At 45.2% G+C, this 16,401-nt stretch overlaps 1 protein-coding gene across 6 annotated transcripts in view; it reads right to left on the reverse strand.

The window, feature by feature from the left end:
* FAT3 (FAT atypical cadherin 3) overlaps positions 1–16,401 on the reverse strand; it is a 502,317-nt gene that overhangs the window by 52,986 nt on the left and 432,930 nt on the right. For all 6 annotated transcript variants that reach the window (XM_075266169.1, XM_075266167.1, XM_075266168.1 and 3 more), the window contains 3 exons: positions 12,653–12,849; positions 11,061–11,214; positions 9,007–9,240 (listed from right to left, as the gene is read on the reverse strand). In XM_075266169.1, coding sequence (XP_075122270.1) covers positions 9,007–9,240; positions 11,061–11,214; positions 12,653–12,849 — 585 coding nt within the window. The remainder of the gene's footprint in view (positions 1–9,006; positions 9,241–11,060; positions 11,215–12,652; positions 12,850–16,401) is intronic.

Raw genomic sequence — 16,401 nt, forward strand, 5'->3', positions numbered from 1 at the left:
AGGGCTGGGGTGATATGCTGGTTCTGGTGACACTAACCTATCTATCTGCAGGGCTGAGGTGATATGCTGGTTCTGGTGACACTAACCTATTTATCTGCAGGGCAGGGGTGATATGTTGGTTCTGGTGACAGTAACCTATCTATCTGCAGGGCTGGGGTGATATGCTGGTTCTGGTGACAGTAACCTATCTGCAGGGCTGGGGTGATATGCTGGTTCTGGTGACAGTAACCTATCTATCTGCAGGGCTGGGGTGATATGCTGGTTCTGGTGACACTAACCTATCTATCTGCAGGGCTGGGGTGATATGCTGGTTCTGGTGACACTAACCTATCTATTTGCAGGGCTGGGGTGATATGCTGGTTCTGGTGACACTAACCTATCTGCAGGGCTGGGTCTGGTGACACTAACCTATCTATCTGCAGGGCTGGGGTGATATGCTGGTTATAGTGACACTAACCTATCTATCTGCAGGGCTGAGGTGATATGCTGGTTCTGGTGACACTAACCTATTTATCTGCAGGGCAGGGGTGATATGTTGGTTCTGGTGACAGTAACCTATCTATCTGCAGGGCTGGGGTGATATGCTGGTTCTGGTGACAGTAACCTATCTGCAGGGCTGGGGTGATATGCTGATTCTGGTGACACTAACCTATCTATCTGCAGGGCTGGGGTGATATGCTGGTTCTGGTGACACTAACCTATCTATCTGCAGGGCTGGGGTAATATGCTGGTTCTGGTGACACTAACCTATTTATCTGCAGGGCTGGGATGATATGCTGGTTCTGGTGACAGTAACCTATCTATCTGCAGGGCTGGGGTGATATGCTGGTTCTGGTGACACTAACCTATCTATCTGCAGGGCTGGGGTGATATGCTGGTTCTGGTGACACTAACCTATCTATTTGCAGGGCTGGGGTGATATGCTGGTTCTGGTGACACTAACCTATCTGCAGGGCTGGGTCTGGTGACACTAACCTATCTATCTGCAGGGCTGGGGTGATATGCTGGTTATAGTGACACTAACCTATCTATCTGCAGGGCTGAGGTGATATGCTGGTTCTGGTGACACTAACCTATTTATCTGCAGGGCAGGGGTGATATGTTGGTTCTGGTGACAGTAACCTATCTATCTGCAGGGCTGGGGTGATATGCTGGTTCTGGTGACAGTAACCTATCTGCAGGGCTGGGGTGATATGCTGATTCTGGTGACACTAACCTATCTATCTGCAGGGCTGGGGTGATATGCTGGTTCTGGTGACACTAACCTATCTATCTGCAGGGCTGGGTGATATGCTGGGTCTGGTGACAGTAACCTATCTATCTGCAGGGCTGGGGTAATATGCTGGTTCTGGTGACACTAACCTATTTATCTGCAGGGCTGGGATGATATGCTGGTTCTGGTGACAGTAACCTATCTATCTGCAGGGCTGGGGTGATATGCTGGTTCTGGTGACACTAACCTATCTATCTGCAGGGCTGGGGTGATATGCTGGTTCTGGTGACACTAACCTATCTATCTGCAGGGCTGGGGTGATATGCTGGTTCTGGTGACACTAACCTATCTGCAGGGCTGGGTCTGGTGACACTAACCTATCTATCTGCAGGGCTGGGGTGATATGCTGGTTCTGGTGACACTAACCTATCTATCTGCAGGGCTGAGGTGATATGCTGGTTCTGGTGACACTAACCTATTTATCTGCAGGGCAGGGGTGATATGTTGGTTCTGGTGACAGTAACCTATCTATCTGCAGGGCTGGGGTGATATGCTGGTTCTGGTGACAGTAACCTATCTGCAGGGCTGGGGTGATATGCTGGTTCTGGTGACAGTAACCTATCTATCTGCAGGGCTGGGGTGATATGCTGGTTCTGGTGACACTAACCTATCTATCTGCAGGGCTGGGGTGATATGCTGGTTCTGGTGACACTAACCTATCTATTTGCAGGGCTGGGGTGATATGCTGGTTCTGGTGACACTAACCTATCTGCAGGGCTGGGTCTGGTGACACTAACCTATCTATCTGCAGGGCTGGGGTGATATGCTGGTTATAGTGACACTAACCTATCTATCTGCAGGGCTGAGGTGATATGCTGGTTCTGGTGACACTAACCTATTTATCTGCAGGGCAGGGGTGATATGTTGGTTCTGGTGACAGTAACCTATCTATCTGCAGGGCTGGGGTGATATGCTGGTTCTGGTGACAGTAACCTATCTGCAGGGCTGGGGTGATATGCTGATTCTGGTGACACTAACCTATCTATCTGCAGGGCTGGGGTGATATGCTGGTTCTGGTGACACTAACCTATCTATCTGCAGGGCTGGGTGATATGCTGGGTCTGGTGACAGTAACCTATCTATCTGCAGGGCTGGGGTAATATGCTGGTTCTGGTGACACTAACCTATTTATCTGCAGGGCTGGGATGATATGCTGGTTCTGGTGACAGTAACCTATCTATCTGCAGGGCTGGGGTGATATGCTGGTTCTGGTGACACTAACCTATCTATCTGCAGGGCTGGGGTGATATGCTGGTTCTGGTGACACTAACCTATCTATCTGCAGGGCTGGGGTGATATGCTGGTTCTGGTGACACTAACCTATCTGCAGGGCTGGGTCTGGTGACACTAACCTATCTATCTGCAGGGCTGGGGTGATATGCTGGTTCTGGTGACACTAACCTATCTATCTGCAGGGCTGAGGTGATATGCTGGTTCTGGTGACACTAACCTATTTATCTGCAGGGCAGGGGTGATATGTTGGTTCTGGTGACAGTAACCTATCTATCTGCAGGGCTGGGGTGATATGCTGGTTCTGGTGACAGTAACCTATCTGCAGGGCTGGGTTGATATGCTGGTTCTGGTGACAGTAACCTATCTATCTGCAGGGCTGGGGTGATATGCTGGTTCTGGTGACACTAACCTATCTATCTGCAGGGCTGGGGTGATATGCTGGTTCTGGTGACACTAACCTATCTATTTGCAGGGCTGGGGTGATATGCTGGTTCTGGTGACACTAACCTATCTGCAGGGCTGGGTCTGGTGACACTAACCTATCTATCTGCAGGGCTGGGGTGATATGCTGGTTATAGTGACACTAACCTATCTATCTGCAGGGCTGAGGTGATATGCTGGTTCTGGTGACACTAACCTATTTATCTGCAGGGCAGGGGTGATATGTTGGTTCTGGTGACAGTAACCTATCTATCTGCAGGGCTGGGGTGATATGCTGGTTCTGGTGACAGTAACCTATCTGCAGGGCTGGGGTGATATGCTGATTCTGGTGACACTAACCTATCTATCTGCAGGGCTGGGGTGATATGCTGGTTCTGGTGACACTAACCTATCTATCTGCAGGGCTGGGTGATATGCTGGGTCTGGTGACAGTAACCTATCTATCTGCAGGGCTGGGGTAATATGCTGGTTCTGGTGACACTAACCTATTTATCTGCAGGGCTGGGGTGATATGCTGGGTCTGGTGACAGTAACCTATCTATCTGCAGGGCTGGGGTGATATGCTGGTTCTGGTGACACTAACCTATCTATTTGCAGGGCTGGGGTGATATGCTGGTTCTGGTGACACTAACCTATCTATCTGCAGGGCTGGGGTGATATGCTGGTTCTGGTGACACTAACCTATCTATCTGCAGGGCTGGGGTGATATGCTGGTTCTGGTGACACTAACCTATTTATCTGCAGGGCTGGGGTGATATGCTGGGTCTGGTGACAGTAACCTATCTATCTGCAGGGCTGGGGTGATATGCTGGTTCTGGTGACAGTAACCTATCTGCAGGGCTGGGGTGATATGCTGGTTCTGGTGACACTAACCTATCTATCTGCAGGGCTGGGGTGATATGCTGGGGTCTGGTGACAGTAACCTATCTATCTGCAGGGCTGGGGTGATATGCTGGTTCTGGTGACAGTAACCTATCTATCTGCAGGGCTGGGGTGATATGCTGGTTCTGGTGACACTAACCTATCTATCTGCAGGGCTGGGGTGATATGCTAGTTCTGGTGACACTAACCTATCTATCTGCAGGGCTGGGGTGATATGCTAGTTCTGGTGACACTAACCTATCTATCTGCAGGCTGGGGTGATGTGCTGGGTCCTGGTGACACCCTTTAAGTAAGCAACAGTGTGTGAATACAGTCTAATTAATATGTGTAAATTATAGGCAACTGGAATGCAAGATCAAGGGTTAATTTCGTCTCCACTCTTGAGCGGCTGGCTGGTTTCGGCTCCTATTTTGCTGATCCAGCTCCTGACTACCTCTCTTTGTGCTTCACATCTGCATTCGGAGGCCATCTGCACTAATGAGATCAGAAGGGAAGGTACATGCTTCCCTTCTCCTTCCAGTCAGGCTGACTCATTTTAGTGCTAATTAAAACAGAATGCAGAAGCCGCGGCACATCCAGACGATAATTTATTTCGTGTCGTGGTCCTGGTAGCTGGGGTGTTGCTGGTTTAGGGAATATTTATAAAGTGCCACATTCCAAAGCATCCGCCGCGCAGAGGTGCAAGAATAACAAATGGCGCTGTATGTTTAATAGGAGGCGCTGCCGTCTGCATAGGCCGCTATGGATGTGGGAGCTTGGCATAAAGCTCAGTGCAGAATGTCAGCTATATTGAAGGTGTTTATGGGGAAGCGCACATTATTAGACCAAGCGTTTATGGTACCCAGTAATGTACTAAATACTAATATGGCGTACATGTCATCACACGCGCTGTAAATTATACGGGGATTGGAGGTCTCTCTGTGATCTTATAAAAAGCCATAAGATTTAGTTGGGCATAAGATTTTCTTGTAATATACATGTCAGGTGCTGCGGTTCCTCCTTTTAAAGGGATTTTCCAGGACATAGCCTTAGGATTGGTCACCAATATGTGAAGGGTGGGAGTTCCAGTGGGTTAACAAGGCCCAGCGTTTGGTTGAGTACTAGGACCCTTCAAGTCCTTACAAGGGTGTGAGTTCAGGGAACCATGTGGATCTATAAACTCTGAAGATTTTCAGAAGATTTTCGTGATCAAGGAGGAAGCCTTAGAGATCAAGCCACCAACAAAGACCCGTGAGAAGATTAGATGACAACGAAGATCCTTGAGGAAGATTTTCCAATGATGAAGACCATTGAGGAATCGTAGCTGAGGAAGAAGCAAGACTACAATGAAGATCTTTGGAGAAGATTTACCACTGAAGAAGATCTTTGAAGAAGTGGCATCGTAATCAAGACCGTCGCAAGTTCTTGGAGAAGATCGACCACAGACAGGAACCTTCAAAGAAGGAATCATAGCTGAGGAAGAAGCAAGACTACAACGAAGATCTTTGGAGAAGATTTGCCACTGAAGAGGATTTTTGAAGAAGCTTCATCGTAATCAAGACCGTCACAAGTTCTTGGAGAAGATCGACCACAGACAGGAACCTTCAAGGAAGGAATCGTAGCTGAGGAAGAAGCAATATTACAATGAAGATCTTTGGAGAAGATTTACCACTGAAGAGGATCTTTGAAGAAGCTTATTCAGTATCAAGACTGCGCCAAGTTCTTGGAGAAGATCGACGACAGACGGGAACCTTCAAAGAAGGAGTCATAGCTGAGGAAGAAGCAAGACTACAATGAACATCTTTGGAGAAGATTTACCACTGAAGAGGATCTTTGAAGACGCTTCATTGTAATCAAGACCGCGCCAAGTTCTTGGAGAAGATGGACCACTGACGGGAATTTTCAAAGATGGAATTGTAGCTGAGAAAGAAGCAAGACTGCAACGAAGATCTTTGGAGAAGATTTACCACTGAAGAGGGTCTTTGAAGGCGCTTCATTGTAATCAAGACCGAGCCAAGATTTTGGAGAAGATTGACCACTAGGGTTGAGCGATCGGGATTGGAAAAGATCGGATTCCGATCGGCGATCGAGTAAATTTCACAATCGCGATCGGAATTCCGACCTGAACTTTTCCAGCAGGATCGAGATTGGAGGTTATCTCAAGATTGGCTCAATCCTAAAAGTGACTTTTCCCATAGAGAAGCATTGACTAGGGTTGAGGATCGGGATCGGAAAAGATCGGATTCCGATCGGCGATCGAGCAAATTTCACGATCGAGATTGGGATCGAGATTGGCTGGAAAATGATCGGAAATCGGATTTTAAAATCGATCTTGAAATCTCAAGATCGGCTCAACCCTATTGACCACTGACGGAAATCTTCAAAGAAGGAATCGTAGCTGAGGAAAAAGCAAGACTGCAACAAAGATCTTTGGAGAAGATTTACCACTGAAGAGGGTCTTTGAAGAAGCTTCATCGTAATCAAGATCGCGAAAAGTTCTTGGAGATTATCAACCATTGACGAAAACCTTCAAAGAAGCTTTACCAAAGAAGATGATCTTCACGTGGAATTGCAGCAGAAGAAATTTCATGACTAATTTTGGTTAACACGTCCTCAGGAGAAGATAGTGTAGAGTTACTATTGGACTCTTTGGACATGTGGCATTTTACAATGTGTCCCAAAAAGTCCAATAAATGATTTAACCTTCTGGGTCCCTGTGCAACTGAACAGGTTGAACATATGCCCTGGGATCCACGAAAGACAGTGGGCGAAACATGATCATGACCCGCAATTATAGGTCGCGGAATTAAGACAAGTAGAAGCAAGTAGCCTTTTGGTGGATCCACAAGAACAACTCGATGAATTTGAGTCCCTCAAAACTATTTGGTCAAAGGGAAAGGTCCCAAGACTGACATGGTACTATTCTGCTGATTCTAATTTTTTTTCCATTTCTACGACGACCTTTCCCTCTAATGAAAAGTCTGAACTTTTTGATTTTTCTAAAATCTGGACTTTAATGACGGCTTCTTACAAAACTTTGGGAGGAGTGTGACAGAACCTTAAGACTTGAGCGTGTTGCAATTAAGGTGTATATTCCAGCGGCAACGTTTAAACCCCTGTCAGATCCATCGAGTCTCCTTTTGAACTATGTGTCACTTTGCGAGAAAAACGTCTTCTAAAAAATGGAAAGTCTACAGAAATGTCATTTTAATAGCATCAGTAAGAATATATCGTGATGATACAGCCTTCTTTTTGATTAAATTGCTAACACGGAAAGTTCAGGACGAGGCGACTGGCAAGAAAAGAGAAGAAGAAAAAAATAAAATGTTCTAGCTCCGGGCTACAGGTTTCCTGATACATCAAGATGAACTGGAGAATGACTTTGTGTTTTAGAACAATTACTTGTAGATATTCTCTACACTCCCTTGGTCTGATCTATGGCTCTGATAACTACTATTGTCATCCATACCAGAAAAACGACACAAATGCTAAAGTGATTCTCCAACTTTGCCGCGTACGTTGAGTTTTATAGTCAGGACCAAACAACATGTCCTTACTTCACTGGTGCCTAGTGGATTCCCTTAGAACAAGATCTATACCATACTCTAGCACCCTATACTTCACTAGGACCACAGTCTTCACCAGCACTAGAACATCCAATGACCAGTTTGACCTGTCCTTCGACCATGTCCTCTTACCACCACTTAGATTGAGTGCTGCCTCCTCGCTATTGACTCCTTGACCTAAAATGAAGTCCCTGAAAGAGTAACGTAGGTTTTTGAAGGATCCATCTTTGAGGAGTCAAGACTATTGGAGGAGTTGTCAGGTTGGTACATCTGGCTTGAGGTCTACAAAGGGGAACAGACTACCTGAAAGAATAGGAACCCTGTCCAGATCCACCAAACTTTACAAACTCCAGGTCTATATGTTGCAAAGTATTTTTGTAACCCTGACCACAACATGACAGATATTTCACATTCCTTATCTACAAACTGGTCCAATATCTACTTCTTCAGCTGTTTCCTTCTGTTCTTATATTGATAGCTTTGCTTTAGGGATACTAGTCTCATTCATGTTCCTATGACCTTCTGTGTATAAATACGTGACTCTTCAGATACTGTGTTATACCATGCCTGATGAAGAGACCTAAGCAGTCTCAAAATTTTGCTACTGCTACTACTACTGAAGATTCTCATTTTTACCTATTAGAACCCACAAATACATCCCTCAGACCCAAACCCACTAAGAAATACAGACCACAGACCTAAACACTTAAATTCAGACTACAGACTTAAATTCAGCACTGTTTATTTGGTCATTGACCTCAGCTGTGACATTTTGTTTGCAATCTCACTAACCATCCCTGTGGGCAGTTCAGCCAGCAAAGGAAACATCACAGCAGAATGTGACCTCGAATATGGGAGTGATATTTTACCTATGATTTCATTTCAGGCAGACTGGAGGAGGAAGGGTTTCACAGAGAGTGAGAGCAAACAGATGAATCATGGGAAATGTAGTTTGTCCACAGATTTACTGCATGTAACAGGGATACAAGGAGCAGCAAGTAATATAAAGCCAAGACAAGGGAGCAGTGAGTATTTAGCACTGCTGTGGATGTAGTTGGAGGCTGGATAACCCCTTTAATTGGCCATCTATTTAGTATTTTAGGATTCTACTAAGGCAGGGGTACTATCAGTGGCTACATTATTTGATGGAGTCTAAGGTAGTCTATAATCACTGTAAGTAAGTAAGCAGCCATTTTCTTGTGGCCTGTGGGCTTGCACAGTCGGCTCTGCCTGAGGCCTAGAAGTTTGACCCCCAGCGCCGGAAGAAGACACATGAAGAGGCTGTTCCTGAAGAAGATGGAGGCGGCGCTGGAGATTTCTCTCGCTGCATTAGGGACGCCCCCAGTGCTTTTTGAGCACTGGGGCCCGCCCCCAGTGCTGCGAGAGAACTCATTTGCATACCGATGAAAACCGGGATTTCTACCGAACGGTGGCGCGGAGAAGACATCTAAAGGTAGGAGAAGAACAGCCTTTCTTAAGGCTATTCCTACGTGTTAGTCACAAAAAATTGCGTTTTAATCATAGGATCCCTTTATCATCTGGGCAGGCAATGCAATTTTCATCTTCTGGAACATAGAACAATCCAAGAAGGAACCCTTTTCCCACCCCGTGCACATCATCCAGTATACTCACCAACATCAGGGTCATTGGCTTGCACCCTCGTCAGCAAGGCTTTGGTGACGGTATTCTCATAGACACTGGCAGTGTAATAGTCAGTCGAGAAGACGGGAGGGTTATCATTGACGTCTTCTAGAATCAAATGGATTGCAGACTGGCAAAATCTTCCTCCCCCATCTGTAGCACGAGCAATTAAATTGTACACCGGAATCCTCTCCCGGTCCAAGGGGGCCAAAGTCTTCAGTTCACCTGCAATTATAAGGATGAATAAAAAGTGACAGCTGAACTTTTAGCATATGTCCCCTCTCCGGTGGCTGCCATCAGCTACCGGCACAAGTTAATCTTCGTCTTCGAGCACATGAAGGCAATTAAATCTGGGCTGGAAAGTGACACCGTGTTTTCAGAATCAGACCCATAAGATTTTGATTGTTTTGTAAGATGGTTCTCAAACCTGCTTTATATTTAATTAAAATATACGAGGTCAGCCAAACACGAAAGACAGTCTTTGGTTAACAACTATGTCAAATCCCAGAAGTTCTAAAATACAGGCAGACTGCCAATGCACGGTTTGGGGGGATTTTTGTGTTTTTACCTTAATTACTTCCATTAAAATTAGCTGTATGCTGGTTACCAAGCAAGTTGGATAATGGAGGTCACCCAAGCTTAGGTCATCAATATTTGGTAGAATGACCCCCGGACTTCTCACTGACCATGACCAGCTGTTCTGGCCGCCTCCAGGTGCTGGACCGTATAGAGAGGAACAGAGACGGAAACAGCTCTACGCCTATTCCAGTGTTTGGAGTAGATTGCATCCCCGTTCACTGTACAGTGGTGGCACCGGGGTACCGCAGCTCTGGTGTTATTACTTGAATAGAAGAGCTTCTTCCAGGTTGCATTATTGCTGTAACTTCTGGTGTACAGAAGCAGCTGGGTCAGCAGATCGGTGGAGGGTGTTGGATTCCCACCCCAGGATAGGTCATCTGCATGGAAAACACTGGAGGGACTGGAAAACCGCCTCTGGTTCTGGTCCAAAAGCCGGGTAGCTGCGACTGAAAGCTGGTGCACTGCACCGGCATCCAGCCATGCACTCCGCTCCAGATTAGGCCCAATGAATGGGCCTGGTCCAGAGGAGGGAGTGTCTTCAGGCTGAATCGCAAGGTGGAACAGCCTGAAGAATGAGCATCTCACATCTCCCGGATAAAGCTCCTGAGCGGCTCCCATTGATTTCAATGGGAGCTGTCTTTTTGGTCAAGATTTTGAGGCGGATACAGCCTCAAAATCCTGACCAAAATACTCTGTGTGAACTTACCCTCATGGTTTAAGGCTAATGTCCAACGTTGCAGAATTTGTGGCCTGAAGAATGAGCATCTTGCTTCTTTTTTCCTGAGCGGCTCCCATTGATTTCAATAGGAGCCGTCTTTTTGGTCAGGATTTTGAGGCGGATAGGGCCTCCAAATCCTGACCAAAAAACTACGTGTGACCTTACCCTAAAGTCTGAGGTCTCATGTTATGGAAATGCAGTTGTGATTGTTTGAGACAAAGCTAAGAAGGACTACAAAAAGAATGGGAAATATCGAGGAAGCTCTTGTACTTCCACCTTCTGCTCAATCCACTCCTGGCTTTAGCTCAAAAAACTGCAGCAAAATCTGCTACAAATTCCGCAACGGGGGCTTCAGTTCTCTGTGAGAAATGAACAAATGGCCAAAAATGGGTTAAAAATAAAGCAAGCAGTGATCACTCTACCAATCTCATGTTACGATGCTGCCTAGATTCTCCGCTTTCTCTTCTTCCAGGTCCGTCTGGACAGCTAGGTACTGTTCCTCAGCCAATCGCTGGACACATAAGTGGCTGACCTCAGCCAGAGACTGACTGAACAGCATTTCCAGGATAGGTCAGTATCAAGAGGGACCACAAACTAGAGATTAGTGGAGGACCCGGGCAGCTTCAGGATGGGATCATGGGCCATCACTTAGAATATGCCGCGGAAAAAACTTTCAAAAATATTACAACAATTTCTGGTTCCGACAGCCAGGAACAATAGTTTGTTATACCCTCGTATCATTACTTACCGCTTTCGGAATCTAAATAAAAGTTATCAGCACCAGGTCCATGGAGAGAATAGCGGATCTCAGAATTGGTACCAATGTCCGCATCTTTGGCACTGATCTTAAGCAGCATCTTATTGGGAGGAATGTCTTCTGGGAAGGAGGCTTTATTCACAACCTGTGGACAAAAAGTTGCATCTTTACATAGTTTAGTGCCTTTAGCCGGATACAACTTTAAGCTTCTGGGCCCCAATGCAAAACATGGAATGTGTTCTATGGAACTGCTGTCTCCTTATGCTATAGAGAGATTTTGGGCCCCCTCAAGCTCCAGGGCCTGGTAGCGATTGCCACTTCTGCACTGTCTATAACTTCACCCCAGCCTGTAGCACATCTTGTTCACTGTCTCTACAAAGAATATTGACTATAGAATTCTAGAGCATATTACATGTAGACTTACTTGTTCTGTATCTCTACAGAGTATGCTCAATATGGCTCTGCTTGTTCTGTGCCTCTACAGAGTATGCTCACTATGGCTCTGCTTGTCCAGTGTCTTTACAGAGCATGCTCATTATGGCTCTGCTTGTTCAGTGTCTCTACATAGCATGCTCACTATGGCTCTACTTGTCCAGTGTCTTTACAGAGCATGCTCACTATGGCTCTACTTGTCCAGTGTCTTTACAGAGCATGCTCATTACGGCTCTACTTGTTCAGTGTCTTTACAGAGCATGCTCTCTCTAGTTCTGTCTGTTTAGCTTTACATGACTTACTCGTACCTCCCAACTTTTGAAGAGCCGAAAGAGGGACAAAATATGTGGCGCACGTGGGTGCCATGGCAAACTTAGCTCCGCCCACATTTATGTTTTCTCCACCCATTCTCATTCATTTTTCATGTGCCCCCCACACAGTATAATCTTTACTCGCTTATATGTTCAACTCATCGGCGTCCTCCGGAGGCCGATGAATTGAAATCGGGACATGCCTCCCACCGACCGGGACCGCGGGACAGGACACCGAATTTGTGAATGTCCCACGGAAATTGGGACGGTTGGGAGGTATGCTTATTGCCTGTAGCCCTGCTTGTTCACTGTCTCTATAGAGTATGTACGCTATAGTTCCGTTTGTGCAGTGTCTATCTATAGCAATTGCTAGGACATTAAAGTGTACCGCCTATTATAAAACCCCTTTTCATAAATGAATAGCCAAGGTGAAAATAAGAAACTTTGTAATATATCTTATTAAAGAAATCTGTTTCCTTCTCCACTTGCCACGGTTACTTCCCACATATAAGTCTATGGAGAGGGGAGGGTGTGGAAAAGGCAGCTGAAAGAGACACTGTCTACTGTATTGTGAATGGGAGAGCTCTTTGGACAATATTATACCTTACAAGATAAAGGCAGAATGAGGCAATGAATCAATTAGCTAGCTGACAGCAGCCTCCACCTCTCCCCTCCCTTCTCCATAGACTTCTGTATGTATCAGGATGTAGGCGATAATACGCTACCACTGAATCCCACTGAAGAAGACTATAGTCAGCTTCTCATCAGCCATTATTATTGCAGATCACAAGAAACAAAAAAATCACAGTCTCGTAAAAACAAAAACAGTTTTTTATGTACCTGGTCACACACGGGGCTGTTGTCATTGACATCGGTGACGTAGACTTCCACAACGGTTTGAGACACAAAAAGACCATCGGTTGCTGTGATGTTGAGGAAGTACGTGTCCTGTTCTTCCCGATCCAGGGACCTTTTCACGTAAACTTTCCATTCATTCTCTATCAGTCCTAAGGCAAATTTGCCCTTGGGGTTACCGCCTGAAATTGTAAAAAAACAAAAAAATGCAACCTCAGATCCCAAACTTAAAGGGTTGGCCAGGAATTTTTTTTTTTGTCTATGGCCTATCCATAAATATCTAATGGGTGGAGGGATAACAGCATGGTGCCACTTTTGTTAGCCATAGTATACACTGTACAGAACAGGAAGCAGACAGCTCCTGTTCCTGTATAGTGGCCGGGAGCCGGTACTGCAGTTCAGCTCTCATTGACTTCAGATATTTGTAGACTATACTAAGCACTGACCATAGGAAAAAAATACTGGACACCCCCTTTAATAGGATAGTGCACAATTCCGCTTCATCCGTTAGACTACTAGCTTGTGATTCAGAGGTTCTCTTCTTAAGGGTAAGTTCACGTGGCCGATTTTGGGGAAGAGCCAGCCATGTAAAATCGAATGCAAAACCTGCCCTTGGGAGGTTTACGCAGAGTCTACCCAAAGATTGGGAAGGTTCTATTAGTTTGCCTCCCATCGAAATGAATGGGAGACAGAATTTTTGCACACAAAAATTCAACCATGTTAACTTAGGGAGTTGCGTTACTATCAGCCATTTTCCAAGGAATTTACCCTAAGCATTGCAAAGAGTAAAATCTGCAGCAAAAACTGAAATTATTTGGATGTTATATCTGAAGCACAGGTCAATTTTTTATTTTTTTTTGTTAAATCTAATTTTTTCTTGAAATTTTCAAAAGATTGCACAGAATGAACCTTGGTATGTAGAAAACAAAGAATAATACAATAAATCAAACTCGGAGTAAGACAACAAAGTCAAGTGGAGGTCGGAGACAAAATGTAGCGACGGAGCAGAAATAATAGTACGAGAGTCATTGTGCTTCATAGGGGTTTGATTTTGGCCTTGAAATCCACCCAAGGTGGCCGTAACTTTATGAATTTATCGTGTCTACCCTCCGCCCACGAGGTGGGTTCCTCTCATATGAAGAGTAGGTTCAAGTTATCCAACCGCATCTCAACAATAAGTGGATCCATCTTAGTAATCTCCCAATGGCAAGGAAAAAACGTAGCTGAAGGGTTTTTTTGGGACGTAAAGTAGGGGGCATAGATTTTTGCCGATTTTTCTTCCCACATCTGGTCCCCACAGTTCTTATTATAATATAGCATGGCTCTTCCATCTGCAAATCCATATGGAAAAACTATAGTGTAACCACCCCATATGGATGTATCGTAAGGGGTTGTGTTCGGTCAGGATACTTCCGACTTCCGAAAAAAGAGTCTTGATTGATGTGATGGCAACTGGACCACCATTGAAATCATGGAGTGGCCATTCACGTATCATGAGTAGACATGTTATATATGAGCTTACCCGTGTGTGTAAACACATAACCAGACTTGGCTTTCTCTCACGGGTTCCACAGAGTTGGGTTTTTAGAGGATTTTAGGTTGGAAGACTGTTTCAAAAGAGTCTCCATGTGGCTCGCTACGTGGGGCCTTAGGGTATATTCTCACATGACGAATAGCATGCTGTGACTTCAAAACCATGCCGATTTTACAGTAAATAACCAATGAGGTTTTGGATATGAGACGCCTACCCAAGAGACCAATGGAACGCCCATGTATCGCCTGTATAAGCAGTCATTCAGCACTCTACTATAACGCTACCAGTTACGGGAGGGGGATGGGGTCTTACAACTGTACAATAATCTTTAATTATTTCACTTAATATAAAAGTGGAGCTGACATGATGGAGGGAAATAGCTAAATAGTCCTAACAAGGGTCATCGGAGGAAGAGTTCAAAGATAAGCGTTTTAATTAGGCGGAATTTATCAGGATGAAGGCCGGAGCGGGGAGCAGCAGATGAAGCAGAACAACCTTTTATTAGCCTGGAACACTGACATTGAAAATGGCAATAACACTTTTCCACATCATTACACCACATGGAGACAGATCCTCCTTGGTTAAGCTGTTCTAAAGTCTCAAGTAAAAAGGTAGAGCTAAAAGAGAGTATTGGTTCGCAAACAATCTTGAGTTAGCTTGGTGTTGCAGGGCTGAGTCAGTGTCAGATGGAGCTTCTTCAGTGACATGTATGAGAAGATAACCTGACCACAATAAGGACATCATGGCTGGTTATCAGGAGGACACTACATGTATGAGAAGATAACCCGACCACAATAAGGACATCATGGCTGGTTGTCAGGAGAGGAAACTACATATATGAGAAGATAACCTGACCACAATAAGGACATCATGGCTGGTTGTCAGGAGGACACTACATGTATGAGAAGATAACCTGACCACAATAAGGACATCATGGCTGGTTATCAGGAGGACACTACATGTATGAGAAGATAACCTGACCACAATAAGGACATCATGGCTGGTTATCAGGAGGGGACACTACATGTATGAGAAGATAACCTGACCACAATAAGAACATCATGGCTGGTTATCAGGAGAGGACACTACATGTATGAGAAGATAACCCGACCAGAATAAGGACATCATGGCTGGTTATCAGGAGGACACTACATGTATGAGAAGATAACCTGACCACAATAAGGACATCATGGCTGGTTATCAGGAGAGGACACTACATGTATGAAAAGATAACCCGACCACAATAAGGACATCATGACTGGTTATCAGGACAACACTACATGTATGAGAAGATAACCTGACCGCAATAAGGACATCATGGCTGGTTGTCAGGAGGACACTACATGTATGAGAAGGTAACCTGACCCACAATAAGGACATCATGGCTGGTTGTCAGGAGGACACTAAATGTATGAGAAGGTAACCTGACCCACAATAAGGACATCATGGCTGGTTATCAGGAGGACACTACATGTATGAGAAGATAACCTGACCACAATAAGGATATCATGGCTGGTTATCAGGAGGACACTACATGTATGAGAAGATAACCCGGACACAATAAGGACATCATGGCTGGTTATCAGTCGGACACTACATGTATGAGAAGATAACCCGACCAGAATAAGGACATCATGGCTGGTTATCAGGAGGACACTACATGTATGAGAAGATAACCTGACCACAATAAGGACATCATGGCTGGTTATCAGGAGAGGACACTACATGTATGAAAAGATAACCTGACCACAATAAGGACATCATGGCTGGTTATCATGAGGACACTACATGTATGAGAAGATAACCCGGACACAATAAGGACATCATGGCTGGTTATCAGTCGGACACTACATGTATGAGAAGATAACCCGACCAGAATAAGGACATCATGGCTGGTTATCAGGAGGACACTACATGTATGAGAAGATAACCCGACCAGAATAAGGACATCATGGCTGGTTATCAGGACAACACTACATGTATGAGAAGATAACCTGACCGCAATAAGGACATCATGGCTGGTTATCAGGAGGACACTACATGTATGAGAAGATAACCAGACCACAATAAGATCATCACGGCTGGTTATCAGGAGGACACTACATGTATGAGAAGATAACCCGACCACAATAAGGACATCATGGCTGGTTATCAGGAGGACACTACATGTATGAGAAGATAACCTGACCACAAAAAGGAC

This window comes from Leptodactylus fuscus, chromosome 2, assembly GCF_031893055.1.
Source record: "Leptodactylus fuscus isolate aLepFus1 chromosome 2, aLepFus1.hap2, whole genome shotgun sequence".
Taxonomy (NCBI): Eukaryota; Metazoa; Chordata; class Amphibia; order Anura; family Leptodactylidae; genus Leptodactylus; species Leptodactylus fuscus.